The sequence below is a fragment of the Gallus gallus genome, chromosome 34, assembly GCF_016699485.2.
Source record: "Gallus gallus isolate bGalGal1 chromosome 34, bGalGal1.mat.broiler.GRCg7b, whole genome shotgun sequence".
Classification (NCBI taxonomy): domain Eukaryota; kingdom Metazoa; phylum Chordata; class Aves; order Galliformes; family Phasianidae; genus Gallus; species Gallus gallus.
Genome location: NC_052565.1, coordinates 667,928 through 683,562, shown reverse-complemented (window position 1 = coordinate 683,562; position 15,635 = coordinate 667,928). Strand labels below are relative to the sequence as shown.

The 15,635-nt window shown below is 64.0% G+C and overlaps 1 protein-coding gene across 7 annotated transcripts; it reads left to right on the top strand.

Annotated features, from left to right (window-relative positions):
• The first annotated feature begins 3,691 nt into the window (after positions 1–3,691).
• On the top strand, positions 3,692–15,066 carry TESPA1 (thymocyte expressed, positive selection associated 1). 7 transcript variants are annotated; one of them, XM_040654832.2, is made up of 16 exons: positions 3,692–3,886; positions 4,422–4,548; positions 6,137–6,346; positions 6,592–6,634; positions 7,068–7,117; positions 7,225–7,278; positions 7,494–7,530; positions 7,682–7,765; positions 8,751–8,959; positions 9,410–10,338; positions 11,176–11,309; positions 11,385–13,628; positions 14,075–14,194; positions 14,311–14,343; positions 14,617–14,745; positions 14,850–15,066. In XM_040654832.2, exons 3-12 carry the CDS (start codon positions 6,181–6,183, stop codon positions 11,449–11,451), a joined length of 1,773 nt encoding a protein of 590 aa, XP_040510766.1. In that variant the 5' UTR covers positions 3,692–3,886; positions 4,422–4,548; positions 6,137–6,180; the 3' UTR covers positions 11,452–13,628; positions 14,075–14,194; positions 14,311–14,343; positions 14,617–14,745; positions 14,850–15,066. The 7 variants fall into 7 exon arrangements, with proteins under 7 accessions (XP_040510766.1, XP_040510765.1, XP_025001400.2 ...); XM_040654831.2 differs by having other exon boundaries at positions 13,967–14,194; XM_025145632.3 differs by having other exon boundaries at positions 11,176–11,266; positions 11,385–14,194.
• The last annotated feature ends 569 nt before the right edge of the window (positions 15,067–15,635 follow it).

Below are 15,635 nucleotides of genomic sequence, written 5' to 3'. Positions count from 1 at the left end.
AGACAGACGGGCGGCGCGGAGGCGGACAAACGGCCCCCGGGATGGACAGACGGACGGGGCGACCCGCGGGCGATGGGCGCGCAGCGGAAGGGCGCACAGCCGCGTGGCGCGGACCCCCCCCGGGCGCGGGGACGGACGGACGGACACACGGCCACGTCGCACACCGCACACACACACACACACACACACACACACACACACACACGCACACGTCGCACACACACACACACACACACACGCACACACACACACACGCACACGCACACGTCGCACACACGCACACGTGGGCAACGCGCGTGCAAAGTCCGCACGTGCTGCGCCCGCTGCCCTCGGTGCAAATTCCCCCTCCGCGCATCGATCGCCCCGCACCGCTCCTCCCCGTCCCCGCGGCGGCCCCATAGGGCGATGTGGGGCGCGGTGTCACCTGGGAGGGGACGCGCCCCCCACCCCTCCTCCCCACCTCGTGGTGGCGGATGGGACGGAGAGGGGCAGCGCCCCCCTTAAGAAGAGGGCGGCCGCTTTAAGGACGGGATGGGGACCCCCCCGGTGCCACCCTAAGATGACGCTGCCATACCGCAGCCCCCCCCCCCGGGTTGCAGTGGGGACGCATCTCCGGCGCCCCCCACCCCACCGTGGTGACCCCCGGCGCTGACCTCCAGCCCAGCAGCTGTTGGGCGTTGGGGAGGATTAGACCCGATGCGGTGCCAAAGAACCCCCCCCGCCTCCTCCCCCCCATAGCAAACCGCAATGCAAACCCGACTCCACCCCCATTAATCCACGCCGTGACCCCAAGCGGGCGCTGCCGCCCCCTCCGCTGCCATAGGACTCCATGGAACTCCTCACCCCCCCCCGTGCAAAGTGTGACACCCCCGGGTGGGGACAGCGGCACACTCGGCTGTCCTTCGCTCTGCAGCATCTGCCGCCGTCATCTGCTGGGGTCTGTGGGGCCCGAGGCCCCTTTGCCCCATATCTCCTACCCCATTCCCCCTTATCCCCCGTCCGTCCCACTCCCCATCCCCTCCTCCCCATCCCTGCCTCCTTTCCCCCACCCACTGTTCCCCATCCCATATTCCCTGCCCTTTGTCCCATCCCTTTGCCCCCTCCCTTTCCCCCATCTCCCGTCTCCATCCCCTTTCCCCCATCCCGTTCCCTGTTGTCCCCATCCCATATCCCTTATTCTCTACTCCCTGTCCCCAATCCCTTGTCCCCGTCCCCTATTCAGCCCCCATTCCCTGCCCACCGCCCCCTTTCCCTGCCCCATTCCCCATCTCTGTCCCCTATTCAGCCCCCCATACCCACCCCCCTGCCCTGCACACCCCCCGTGTTTGAACTGCTGTGCTGTGTTGTCCCATCACCCCCATTTCCCCCATAAGACGGTGGCCATACGGCTCTGACCCCAAAGCCACCCAGCCCCCCTCCTGGGGATCCCATTTCCACCTGCTATGGGGTAACGGAGGGCCCCGAGGGACACAAACCCCAAACCGTGGCCATCCCAAAGGCCCCAAATCCTGGACCCCAAACTTCCAGGCTGTGGGGATGCAGTGGGGGCTCAAAGGGGACGCAATGGGGACACAATGGGGACACAGAGGGGATGCAGTGGGGACTGAATGGGGACTCGAAGGGGACGCAATGGGGACACAGTGGGGATGCAGTGGGGACTCAGTGGGGACTCGAAGGGGACGCAATGGGGACTGAATGGGGACACAATGGGGACACAGAGGGGACGCAATGGGGACACAATGGGGACACAGTGGGGACTCAGTGGGGACTCAAAGGGGACGCAGTGGGGACTCAAAGGGGACACAGTGGGGACTGAATGGGGACTGAATGGGGACACAGTGGGGACTCAAAGGGGACTCAATGGGGATGCAATGGGGACACAATGGGGACGCAGTGGGGACTCAATGGGGACACAATGGGGACACAGTGGGGACTCAATGGGGCCTCAATGGGGATGCAGTGGGGACTCAGTGGGGCCTCAATGGGGATGCAGTGGGGACTCAATGGGGCCTCAATGGGGATGCAATGGGGACTCAGTGGGGCCTCAATGGGGATGCAATGGGGACTCAATGGGGCCTCAGTGGGGATGCAGTGGGGATGCAGTGGGGACTCAGTGGGGCACTGCTGCAGCCGCGCGGTCCGTCACGGCTCTGCCATCACTTATTCATGGCGCGGGCGGCTCCGGCAGCAGCGATCTGTTAAGTAGGTCAGGAAGAGGGGGGGGGGCTGTGGGGCTGCTTAATCCCCCCCCGCCCCGCCGGGTGCCGCGCTGTGCTGTGTCCCCCCGGTTTGTATGGGTGATGGAACGGAGGGGGCCGTGTCCCCGAGGTGTGCGGTGTGACCTGAGGGGACAGCAGTGGGGCCGGGGGGGGGGGGGAGGGGGTGATGTTGGCATCCCTTTGTCTCATGGGCTGCGCTCTTCGTCCTCACCTGAATGGGGAGGGGGGGGGGGAACCCACCAGGAGGGTCCAAACCCGATTAAAACCCGGTGCCCCCCCCCGTCCCCCCCCCCCTCCGGTCTCCTATGGGGCTGTGGCAGAGCTGCGTCCCGCTCTGATGTCACTCACAGTGAATTATTGATGCCCAAAGCACCCATTTGCCATCGCCCCCCCATCCCTGCGCTGCTGCTGTGGGGTCGGTGACCCCGAGAGGGCTGCGCCCCATCCTGGGGTTCAGTGCTGCCCCCCCACTGCGCTCCCACAGCGTTATGGGGTGCACCGCGTGATGCTCCCCCTGATTTGGGGTCCCTCCCTCTCCATAGGGAACCATGGGTCGCCCCCATCGTGCCCCGCGGTGTTCTGCCCCATAGCCACGTGGGCGCAGACCCACAGCTGGGAGGACCTCGTTAGTGCTGTCAGCAATTAACTGCCACTCCATGGGTGGTCCCCGTGCTGTCCCTGGATGGATGGATGGATGGATGGATGGAGGATGGATGGATGGATGGAGGATGGAGGATGGATGGAGGATGGATGGAGGATGGATGGAGGATGGATGGATGGATGGATGGATGGATGGATGGATGGATGGATGGATGGAGGATGGATGGATGGATGGATGGATGGATGGAGGATGGATGGATGGATGGATGGATGGAGGATGGATGGATGGATGGATGGATGGATGGATGGAGGATGGATGGATGGATGGAGGATGGATGGATGGAGGATGGATGGATGGATGGAGGATGGATGGATGGAGGATGGATGGATGGAGGATGGATGGATGGAGGATGGATGGATGGATGGATGGAGGATGGATGGATGGATGGAGGATGGATGGATGGAGGATGGATGGATGGATGGAGGATGGATGGATGGAGGATGGATGGATGGATGGAGGATGGATGGATGGATGGATGGAGGATGGATAGAGGATGAGACCCAGGGCTGAAAGCTCCCAGGGAAGAGATTGCTTTGTGCTCTGGGCCTGGAGCAGAGCCAGAGGAGGGATGGGAGCCGGGCAGAACCGTTCTCTGCCCTCTGCAGAGCTGCACCCACTGATCCAAAGGCAGCGGGGTGGGGGACGGGGGCTGAGAGCACCTGAGAAGGGCACCCCGGGGTGGGACGAAGGAATGGTTAAACCAGGGCTCGATCCACAAACACTCCAGGGCTAAAAATATCCCTCCTCTGGGCAGCACCATTCCAGGACAGCCCTCCCAGAGCATCGACTCGTTGCCTTTTTTGAAGGGGTTGTGGCTTTGATAGAGCAGCACCGGGACGGGGTTACCCCACAGCCGCTCCTCTCCTGGGTGAGAAAAGCCACCGGCGCAGCGCCGGGGAGGAAAGGGTTAACGGCGCCTTCATCCCTGCGCTCCTCCTCGGCCCCTCCGTCCCATTGGGGTTGGGGGTCCGTAGGTCCGTTGGTGGCTGTGGTGTCCCTATTAGAGGTGAGTGTCCCCATCCCGTCCCCGCGTCCCCATGGCTGTGTGTCCCTCCGTCCCTCTGTCCCATCCGCAGCGCAGGGTTGGAGGGGAGCTGCTGCGGGGTGGGGATGTGGAGATGCTGCAAAAAGGGATTTGGGGACCAACCCTATGGCCCCACCACCGCCCCACCACACCTTCACCCCATCCTGCAGTCCCCGGCCCTCTCAGCCCCTTATTGGGGTCCGGCTGCTGCTGACACCCTGCATCCCCTTACCAGCACGGGGTCACCTGCAGCCGGGCACAGCACATCGGGCTTTAGGATCCTCAGCCTCCCCCAGACCCCAAAGCCATTCGGGTGCTGCGTGTCCCCCCCTAAGGCCCTCCATCCCCTTCGGAAGCCCCCGTGGAGCGCCCGGGTTACAATTAACCCCCCCCACATCGTCACCCACGTCGGCAGCTCATTAAGCTTTTCCCGTTGTGGTGGCGGATGTGGGTCAACGTTTGAGGTTTGGCTGTTGATGGGGTTTTTTTTTTCTTTCTGATTTCCTCTTCCAAACAGATGAATTTCCTCCCTCCCCGCTGACGACAGATGCTGGTGGGGGCCGCGCGCGGTGGCGGGGCGGGGGGGACGCGGCCCATGGACCCTCGGTGGGGTTAAGGAGCACCCCGTGCCCCCCCCGGCGTGGGTGAGTGATGGGGACGGGGGTGGGGTTGTGGCCTATGGGGGGCTGGTGGGGGATTGGGGGGGGGGTTGCGGGATGGGGGGGTGGGAGATGGAGGTGGGTTTGGGGGTGGAGGTGGGGGTGGGGGGTGATGGAGAGGTGCGCCCTTGGAGAGCTGTGTGATGGGCGCAGGGGGGGAGTGGGGGGCAGGAGGGGGTGATGGGGACAGGAGGGCGGTGGGGACAGGAGGGTGATGGGGACGGGAGGGTGATGGGGACGGGAGGGGGAGGTGGGGAGGGGAGGGGGTGGTGGGGATGGGGTCAGGGGTGGCGCAGTTTGGGGTGGGGAAGCTCTGACCCGCGGCGGGGATGAAGGGGCGGCGTTGGGTCCCCAATGCACGGTGCCGTGTGCTGGAGGTGCCTTCCGTGCCATGCAGTGCCCCTTTGTCCTGTGGGGATGGGCAGTCTGAGGGCCGGGGGTGGTTCTAAAGGGGTCCTGGGGGGGTCGCAGCATCTCCCTGCAGTTCCTGGGTGAGTCGTACGGGGAAGGCCCCGGCCACGTGCCTCCGCTCAGGCTGGGTGTGCTGAGCCTGCAGCTATGGGGCTGCTGCTCTCGAGCCCTCCATCACCCCATCCCGTGGCCCGGCCCTATAAAGGGGGGGTCCAGGACCTGACCCTGTGCAGCCCGAGGTGGCCGGGGGGGGACGTGCTGGCCCTGCCCCCAGCCTGCTGGGGGGGGAAATGGGGAAATGGTGACACGGATATGGACGCGCTGCGTTCGCACCCTCCCTCCTCCGGGGACTTTCAGCACAGCTGCAGCTCTGGGGGCGTTGGGAGGGGGGGGGGGGGGGTGCAGTTATTGAACCCAGAGGTGGAGCTGTGGCTCTGTCACCTGTGGGTGCAGGGAGGTCAATGGCTGCTTGGGGCAGGGGGTGCTGCTGGGGGGCTCTGAACACAGCCAGGGTTGGTGCCATGGCAGAGGGAGAGGGGATGCGCGTCCCCATGGGGGGCACTGAGCGGGGCACGGGGTGGGCAGCATCTGCAGGGCAGAAATGGGATGGGATTGGGATGGGGATGGGATGAGATTGGGGTGGGATTGGGGTAGAGTGGGGTTGGGATGGGATTGGGATGGGATGGGATGGGATGGGGTGGGATGGGGATGGGGTGGGATGGGGTGGGGATGGGGTGGGATAGGATGGGGTGGAGTGGGGTGGGGTGGGATGGGATGGGATAGGATGGAATGGGATGGGGATGGGGATGGGGATAGGATGGGATGGGGTGGGATGGGATAGGATGGGGTGGGGTGGGGTGGGGATGGGGTGGGGTGGGATGGGATGGGATAGGATGGGGTGGGGATGGGGATGGGGATAGGATGGGATGGGATGGGATGGCAGTGAGGGTGAGGATGGAAGGGGGATTGCTTGAGGACTGGGTGGGATATGGGTAGGATGGAAAGGCTCTTTCCTATGGGAAGCGCCAGGCTCTAAAAGAACCCCAAAGGGGATCCCCAAAGAGCCGCCTTCTGGCGCCGTGCAACTTGAAGACGTCGTGGTGGTGCTGTGGGGCTGACGGGTGAGGAATGCCCCAACGTCAGGGCTCCCCTATCCCCGCAGGGTCTCCTCGTGCCCGGGGGAGCCGCGGCCCTCCCGGTGCTGCCATGGAGGGGTCCTCCGTGCTCAGCCCGTCCTCGTGGGAGAAGCGGCGCGCCTGGGCCAGGCAGAGCCGATGCTGGAGGACCACAGTGGTGGAGGAGGAGGCGGCTGCAGCCATGCAGGACGTCCCAGAGCTGCAGCCACCCCACCTGGACGACGTCTTCCTCGAAGGTCCGCGGTGCAAAAGGGGGGTCTGTGCATGAGATGCGTGCGTGCAGAGGGCTGTGCGCTCATTTCACATCCGTGCGTGTGCATGTGTGCGTGTGTGTGTGTGTGTGTGTGCAGTGCACGCCGGTGCTTGCAAGCAGCCGTGCACGGCCCTGAGCTTGGCATCCAGCACTGCGCCACGCCGGGTTGGTGACCACAGCGAACCCGGCTCACCTCGTGCTGCTTTATCTCATCTCTGCTCCCCGCAGGAAGCTCCTCCAGCAAGATTGAGACGTGGCTGCAGGACTGCGGGTGAGCTGCGGGGCCGTGGGGCGCACCGTGGGGTGCACAGTGCCTCCCTGTCCGTCCCTCGGGGCTTTCTGCACCCGGGGATGGGGGCGATGCTGGAGCTGATGCATGCAAAGATGCATGCGCCGTGCAGAAGGCACTGCTGTCCCTTTGCTCCATGCTCCCCCACTTCGGCCGGGCAGCAGCGGCGCTGTGCTCCCCCTCTGAGCATCCCATTCTGGTCCCCACCACATTGTCCGACCCAACCTCATCCCCATCCCTCACCCCCATCCCTCACCCCCATCCCTCACCCCCATCCTTCATCCTCACCCCCATCCCTCACCCCCACGCCTCACCCCTCATCCCACCGTACCCAAACCCCCCCTCACACTCCCCCACTCCCAGCACGGTGCCATGCAGCACTGCTGGACCTGATGGGGTTTTGCTCCGGGCTCAGGTCATCCTTGGAGGTGCTGCCGGAGGAGCTGTGCTCATTGGGTCCCTACGGTACGTGGGCTGCGGGTGCTCCGCGGGCACAGCACTGGGGGGGGGGGGTTAAGGGTGGGGGTCCCCTCTCTGACCCCGGTGCCCCTCGGGGCGATGCTGTCTTGCAGGCTGTGGGAGCAGCAGCGCCAGCTTTGAGGACGACCTGATGCTGGGAGCTGAAGGTAGCAGCCACCCCCGGGGGTCCCCTCGTGTCCCCAAAGCGCTCAGCATCCCCGGAGGATGCCGGGCACGGGGAGCACACCTATGGGGAGCACACCTATGGGGAGAGGCTGTTTGTGCTCACAGCCGGGACGGGGCTGCACACACAGCTCCTGTCCCCAGAGCTCCCCAGACGTCCCGTCCCATTCCCTGCCACCTCCCCGCTTCCTTCCTGCAGCTCTTCTGCTACCGGGGAATGAGAGAACCATTGGCAGGTGAGAGCGGGGTCCCATCCCTGCACCTCCCCACCCGTCAGCCCCAGCGCTGCTCTGTCCCAGTGCTGTCCCATGGCTGTCCCATGGCTGTCCCAGTGCTGTCCCAGTGCTGTCCCCGGGCTGTGACACCCCGTGCCATCTCTCCACGCAGAGCTCTGCAGGGCAGACGCCTCAGCCTGGGGCACAGTATGGCATCCAGCGCGCCCTCCGGTGCCACCAACCTCACCGGCTCCAGGTGGGGACCCCCGCGGGTGCGGGACCCATTGTGAGACCCATTCCCACAACACCCAAACCCTATAGGCACCCTACACCCAACCCTACATCCATCCCATAGCTAACCCTAGTCCTATAACCACCCTACATCCATCCCATAGCTAACCCTAGTCCTGTAGCCACCCTACATCCATCTCATAGCTAACCCTAGTCCTATAACCAGCCTACATCCATCCCATAGCTAACCCTAGTCCTGTAGCCACCCTACATCTAACTCTAACCCTATATCCACCCTACACCTAACCCTATACCCATCCTATATCTAGTCCTGTAAGCACCTGCATCTAAACCTAACCCACATCCATCCTACACCCAACCCTACATCCATCCCATAGCTAACCCTAGTTCTGTAGCCACCCTACATCTAACCCTAACCCTATATCCAACCTACATCCATCCCACATCCACCCTACACCCAACCCTACACCCACCCCACATCCACCCCACATCCATCCTACATCCACACCACATCCACCCCACATCCACCTCACATCCACCCTACACCCAACCGTACACCCAGCCCTAAAACCACCCTACACCCAACCCTCCATCCACCCCACACCCATCCTCCATCCACCCCACATCCACTCCACATCCACCCCACATCCACCCTATACCCAACCCTACATCCACCCTCAACCCAACCACACATCCACCCCACATCCATCCTACATCCACCCTACACCCAACCCTACATCCACCCCACATCCACCCCACATTCACCCTATACCCAACCCTACATCCACCCTACACCCAACCCTACATCCATTCTACATCCATCCTACATCCACCCTACACCCAACCCTACATCCATTCTACATCCATCCCACATCCACCCTACACCCAACCCTACATCCCCCTCACATCCCCCTCACACCCACCCCACACCCACCCCTTAACCCACCCCACACCCACCCCTAACCCACCCCCCCCGTCCCCCCCCGCAGCATCTCCGAGGTTCTGGATTGGTGTCAGGCGGATGCTGAGGAGGTCCTTTACAACCTGGGCTTCGTGCAGCCCGAGCTGTGCGCTGTGGCTCGCGTCCCTTCGCGCTTCTTCTCCTCCCCATCCCGAGCCAAAGGCATCGACTTCCAGCTCTTCCTGAAGGCTCAGGTGCAGCGCCTGGAGATGGAGGACCCCTGCCTGATGCTGGCCAGTGAGTGGCACCGGGGGAACGATGATGTTGGGGGGGGGGGGGGGCTGCATGCCATGCTCGTCCCCCCCCCAGTCGCTCGGAGCTGGGGTTGGTCTGAGCTGCGCTTTGCTCCGTGGGGGCGGTGCTGCAGCCGACCTGGGCTTCATTTTCCCCATGGAAATTGGGGGTGGTGGTCCCGTGTGTCTGTTCCCCTATAGGAATTGGGGGTGGTGGTCCCGTGTGTCTGTTCCCCTATAGGAACTGGGGGTGGTGGTCCCGTGCCTCAGTTCCCCCATAGAAAGTGGGCTATGCTGGGCCCGTGCCTCGGTTTCCCCATGGAAGCAGAGTGCCGCTCCGTTTCCCAGCTGATCGCAGCACGACCCGCTGTCAGGGACCACATGAAGCCCCCCCACCCCTTCTGCCCCCCCCCCCCCCCACATCACCCCTCCCCATCTCCCCCCCCCCCCCCAGGTCGCTTCCAGCAGGTCCAGGCTTTGGCTGCCACGGCGGACGCTTTCTTCTGCCTCTACTCCTACGTCTCCAAGACCCCCCTGCAGCGCATCTCCCCATCGCACCCCTCCTGGACTGACCCCGGCATCCCCGAAATCCGCATCCCCCCCTCGCAGCCCCCCACCCTCTCACCCTCGGAGCGGCTGAGGGCGGCCGTGTCCAAGATGTGTCTGTATACCCCCCCCCGGGCCGGGGGATCCCTGGGCAGAGTGGTGCAGGAGGTGTTGGAGCGCAGCTGGGGGGAGAGGTTCCGCTTCGACCCCGACGATGTGGAAGGGTTGGGGGGGGTCGGCGGTTATGGGGCGGCCGTGAGGACGTCGCCACGTGGAGGTGGGGGGCCCTCGTGGCCCGATCGGGGGGTCCCCATATGCCGCCAGCAGCAGCGAGGGATGGAGACGGCTGTGGGACGTGGCCAAAAGTCCACGGTGGGGGCTCTGCTGGGGGGGGGGGGCGCTCCGTGCCCCCCAGGAACGGGACGGGGTGACGCAGAGGACGGACAGCCGCGGGTGAACCTCACCTCATCCCCAGCGCTGGGTGCAGCGTCCGCCTATGGCAGCTGGCTGTGCGCCCCCCCCGCACGGCCGGGACACCACGGGGACTCTGAGACCTCACCCAGGGGGATAGAAAGGGGGCAGCACCCGGGAGAGCCCCCAGACCCCCATGGGGCACTGCCCCCCCCATCCCACTGCGCAGCGGGTGGGGGTCAATGGGGTCAGCAGAGCAGAGGACGGAGCAGAGGACGGCACCGGGTGGGTGACGCTGTCCGGCAGCAGAGGGACGCAGAGGGGCTGCGGCCCCCCAGGAAGGGTCCCTCTGCAGGGAGCTTCGTGTCCCACCACCCCAACTGGGCTGAGCCCAACGAGGCCGTGGACTCCTTCGAGATGGAAGAGGTGAGGGGGGGGGGGGGGGCAGCGCTGCTGCTGGGGAGGGGGCTGCAGTGGGCAGCGGGGGGGGGGGGGGACACAGGAGGATATGGAGCAGCAAACGGTGCGTCAGCAAGGAGGAAGGCCGCCAGGTTCAGAGCTTCAAACGGAGCCTCTTCCAGCAGGGAGCCGTGGGAGCGCCGCGCTGCTGCACACACACCGGCGTGCACACCTTGCACTGCTTGCACACGAAACCTCCTTGCACGCGTGCACCTCTGCACCCGCACCCGGAGCAGCTCTGCATGTGCTCGCGCTCACACCCGCACACTGTTTGCAAACGCTCTCGCAAGCGCGTGCACGGATGCACCTTTGCAAGTGGATGCGTGCGCTCGTGGGCACCCATGCACGTTTGCACGTGGGCGTATGTGTGCACACGTGCTCCATGCACACACGCTCATGCACATGTGCTCCGTGCACACATGCTCCATGCACACATGCTCCATGCACACATGCTCCATGCACATGTTTTCCATGCACACGTGCTCATGCACACATGCTCCATGCACACATGCCCCATGCACACACGCTCCATGCACACACGCCCCATGCTCACACACTCCATGCACACGTGCTCCATGCACACACGCTCCATGCACACACGCCCCATGCACACGTGCTCCATGCACACATGCTCCATGCACACGTGCTCCATGCACACACGCCCCATGCACACACGCCCCATGCACACACACCGCATGCACACATGCTCCATGCACACGTGCTCCATGCACACACGCTCCATGCACACACGCTCCAGCCCCTCTTTGCACAACCACTCAGCGTGCCCTGCTGTGTTTGCTGCAGGTGCTGAGCGACAGCGATACCCCCAAAGGCGATGGTGATGATGGTGATGATGATGAAGAGGAAGGCAGCTGCTCCGTGAGGCTCCGCAGAAGTAAGCCGTGGGGCTTTGCGCCCGTGCACACACAGGTTGAGGGGTGTGTGTGTGTGTGTGTGTGTGTGTGCACGGGGGGGGTGCAGAGGTGCAACGCGCCCCATCCCCACCGCTGCAGGTTTGATGCTGTATGGGCTCGGAGGGCACTCGGACAGCAGCGGCTTCGTGGAGGAGCCCCTCCCTGAGCAGACAGAGTGAGCCCACCCGGGGGTCCCCCACCCGCACCCCCACCCCAACTGCTGTTCCAGCACCGGAACGCACCGACGGGTGCAGGAAAGATTGCACCGCTGCACTTCAGGCAATGGAGCCCATCCTCAGCCCAGGGCTGAGCACCGCGTGGACACTGTGTGTGTGTGTGTGTGTGTGTGTGTGTGCAGCGTGCAAATGCGTGCACGAGTGTGTTGGATGCACCCAGAACTCAGGACTGGCACCCGCACCGCCCCCCCCCCCCCTCTCCCCCAGCCCCATTTCTATGGGGCTTCACTTGCACTTTGGAGTTGGCTGCCCCCCCCGGCGCTCGGAACACTATGATGGGGGTTTGCTGGGGAACAGCCGACAGCACACTGGAAATAAAGGTCCCAATGGGGTCAGGCTGTGTCCCTGCACTGCTGGGGGGTCCCGGGGGGGTGGCTGAGGGCTGAGTGCGGCTCTCAGGGTGTGCAAAGCCGGGGGAGGTGCTGCCTTTGGGTATGACTCATTGCAGCGCGCGCCGCTCGGGCTTTGTTTTGCTCTCCATCTCTTCTCAGCCCTCCGAAGCCTCTTCTCTCCTGTTTCCTTATCTGGGTGCTTTATGGCTCCGGGCCTGTTCTTCATCTCCCTGCCACCTTATCTTTATGGTTCTGCTGTTCTTCCTCTCCTTGCAGCTCTGGCATCCGAACTCAACCGCGGCGATGCTCTGCAGGGCTGCAGCTTTAACCCCTCCCGCTCTGCTCCCAATGGGGCAACCAAACATGGGGGGCACCGCGGTCCCAAACTGGGGGCAGGGTGACGTCGGTACTTCCCATCCCCATCTCTTCCCATCCCTTTCCCGACCCTTTTTATCCCTCGGGTTGATAGAAGCCAACCCCCTTCTCTCTGCTCCACCCCACCCAGGGCCACCTCCCCATCCCCAGGGGGTCCCCCCGTGTCCCCCCCCCCGCTCCCCATGGGCCACCAGCCCTGCTCACACCCCATGAGCGCCCTGCAGCAGGAAGAGAAGCGACGCCAACGGCCGTTGGATGGGAAGGAAGGCTCTCCAGCCCCCCCAGGCATCAGCGCTCAAATGAATGGGAAGGGAAAGTCCTGGTGGGTAAACAACCCCAGGACTTCCCAGTGGAGCACAGCCAAGGGGGGGATTATCCTGGATTAACCACCAGCCCCTCCGGGACCGGCCCTGGCTCTCACCACAGCCCTTCCCTGTGGGATCTGTATGGGATCCGTACGGCAACCCCAACCTGGGGGGCGCACGGAGAGGTTGGGGTCCCCCCTTGGCCGCCTCCCCACTCCCCTCGCTCTGCCTGCTCCTGGCTCCTGGGCTGAAGATGGGATTACATCTCCTCCAGCCCCAGGATGTGTCCTGGATGGGGCTGTGTGAAGCCATGGCGATGGGCTGCCCACCCCCTGGGGACACCCACGGGCACCTCATCCCACCCAGTGGTCGGTGGGGTCGGGTAGGGGACACAGAGGGACACCTCCACGCTGCAGAGCCCAGGAGCTGCTCATCATTCCATCCCATGCATACACTGCAGCCCTCGGTGCTGCCAGGACCCCAAGTGGGGCTTTTGGGGCTGGTGCCGAATTAACCCGGCGGGACGGAGCGTCCCATAAGAGGTGCCCTACAATCAAGGAGCTCCTCTCGGAATGGAGGAGCAACGCCAAAGTGGTGGTGGTGGTGGGGGGGGGGGATCGTGGGGGTCTCCTATCCAAACCCTGCGCTGAGCCCCACCGCAAAGGGGCTGAGATGTGTTGGAGACCCCCCCCCTTAAGCAGCACCAAAAGGGTTTTGCAGCACAGAGGAGAAGCAAAGCAGGACAGCACAGAGCAGGGGCACAGCATGGGTGTACACGTGGGGACGCACAGCCATCACTCGGCTCCTTTGCTCTCTGCCCACACCCTGCAGCCCAAACCTTCCCTCCCCCCCCCCTCCAGAAGTTCCCCTCCTTTCTCCTGCATTATTTCCCTGCCATTTCAGCCCCGTTCTCTCCGCTTCTGCTGGAGGTCTGAGGGCGCTCAGGTGGATCCTGACGGGCCACGCTCCGCTGCCTCCATCCCTGCAAGACGTGAGGATGGAGCTGATGGCTGCGGGTGGGGATGCCGCCCTGCAGCTGTCTGAAACACGAAGCAAATCCCTTCCTCCCCATTGCACAACTCACTCCTGGACAGGGTTTGTATGCGAAGCAGCGTGGGATTATTCATCCACCCCCTCCCTGTGTTCGTGCCCTTCCCTGGGCGCACCAACCTTCCCCAGGCATTTAAATGGGGGGAGATGCTCTGAGCTCCATCCACGTCCCCACGATGGGAGGAGGAGACGCTCTGCCCCGCACCACGGAGTGCACGGGGGATATGGGGTATAATGGGAGGGTATGGGGTATAATAGGAGGGTATGGGGTGTCCCGGGGATGCGGGTAGCAGCCACTCAGTGCTTTGGAATCGTTCCCACACGTGCAGACCTGGGGGACCGGGAGGGTTTGGGTCGGCTCCATCCGCTCTGTGCTCCCCCAGGGGCTGCAGGGCTGATCCCCTCTAATCCCACACTGGCTCAGTGCCCGGGCTCAGCGCCTTCCCACCACCCCATCCCCTCGGATTATTGGTGCCCGTTGCCTTCATAAGGGGCAGAAGGGAGCCTGGGCTCATCCTGGGGCTGCGGTCACCGCCTGAGCTCCGTGGGGACGATGAAGCCGTACGCAGTGCTGCTGCTGGCGGGGCTGGCCTGCTGCCTGGCTGCGGGCTGTGAGTAGGGCAGGACCCCCACGGGGCTGGATGTCCCTTCAGGGGTGTCTGTCCCACCAGTGGGGTGGGCCGTCCCCATGCTGGGGTCGGTGACTCTGTGTCCCTTCCATTCGCAGTGCCCGTCAATGAGACGCCGGCCGTGGGGCAAGGTAAGGGGGGAGGGGGCTGCGTGGGGATCAGTGGGGCTGGGGGACCCACATATAGGAACACTCTGAGCATCCCAATCCTACAGAGAACTCTTCTGGGGCTTCTCTTGTGCTCTGTAAGTGGGTAAGCAATGCTCCTGCAGCCCCCCCTGCCCTCCCAAGGGTGGGATCCGAGCGCCCTGCAGCACGAAGCAGCTCTGGGGATGGGGTGGGGGGGGTCCATGCAGGCACAGCTCCCAGTGGGGGCAGCTCTCAGACCCCCATTTCTCCCCACAGACGCGAAGGTGAGCGGCAGAGCTGCCGAAGGAGCGCTGGTGGATTTGGCTGACGTGGTGGAGAGCCTCCTGCGCTCCCTGGGGGACACCCTGGCCGGGGCAGTCCGACTGCTGATAGGGGGAAAAGAGAGTGAGAGGGGATTGTTGGGGTGGGGGGGTTTGGGATGGGGACCCACAGCCCCCCCTGTCTGGGATGGGGACCCATCTCACCTCTCTGTTCCTCTCTCCTAACAGAATAGCTGGCGTGGTGAGCGCCGAACTGCCCTGCTGGGGACGTGGGGACATCATGGGGACGTGGGGACATCATGGGGACATCATGGGGACGTGGTGCTCCATCCGTGGGCTCTGCTCCACCCCCAGGTGCCTCCAATGCCACCAGCTCGCCCTGCAGCTCTTCCTACATGAGCACTGCTCCGAACAAAGCTTCCAATAAAGCAGACTGCTAATTGCTGCCCGTCCTGTCCCTCCTGCTGCTCGCCCACAGAGGCTGCGCTGTGCCCCGGGGTGCCACCTCCCTTGGATGAGTGGGGTCTTCCCGACCCCATTGCCCAACCGTAGATCCCATCCCAGTGTTTGGTGGCTGAGTCCCACGGATTCCTCGTGCCTCCATAGCAAACCCACATCGCGGTGCTGTCACACAGAAGCACAGAGCTGAGGGGGGTTGGAGGGGACCCCTGGAGGTCACCAAATCCGAACGCGTTGCTAAGCCAGGTTCCCTATGCCAGATCTCACGGGTGGGCATCCCTGCAGGGCATCCTGGGCAACTCCAGAGAGGGAAAGTCCACCACCTCTCTGGGCAGCCCATTCCACCGCTCCCATCGCTCTGACAGCAAAGCTTTCCTTGTGTTCGTATGGGATCTCCCGTGCCCCATTTCCTGCCCCTTGTTCTACCATCGCTCAGCACCAAAAAGAGCCCCCTCCCATTGACTCCCATGTGCGGTGCTCCTACGATGCCCGCCGACCCTCTGGTCAATGCCTGCAGTCCTTTCTCCACTTTGGAGACCACCCCACTGCTGCATC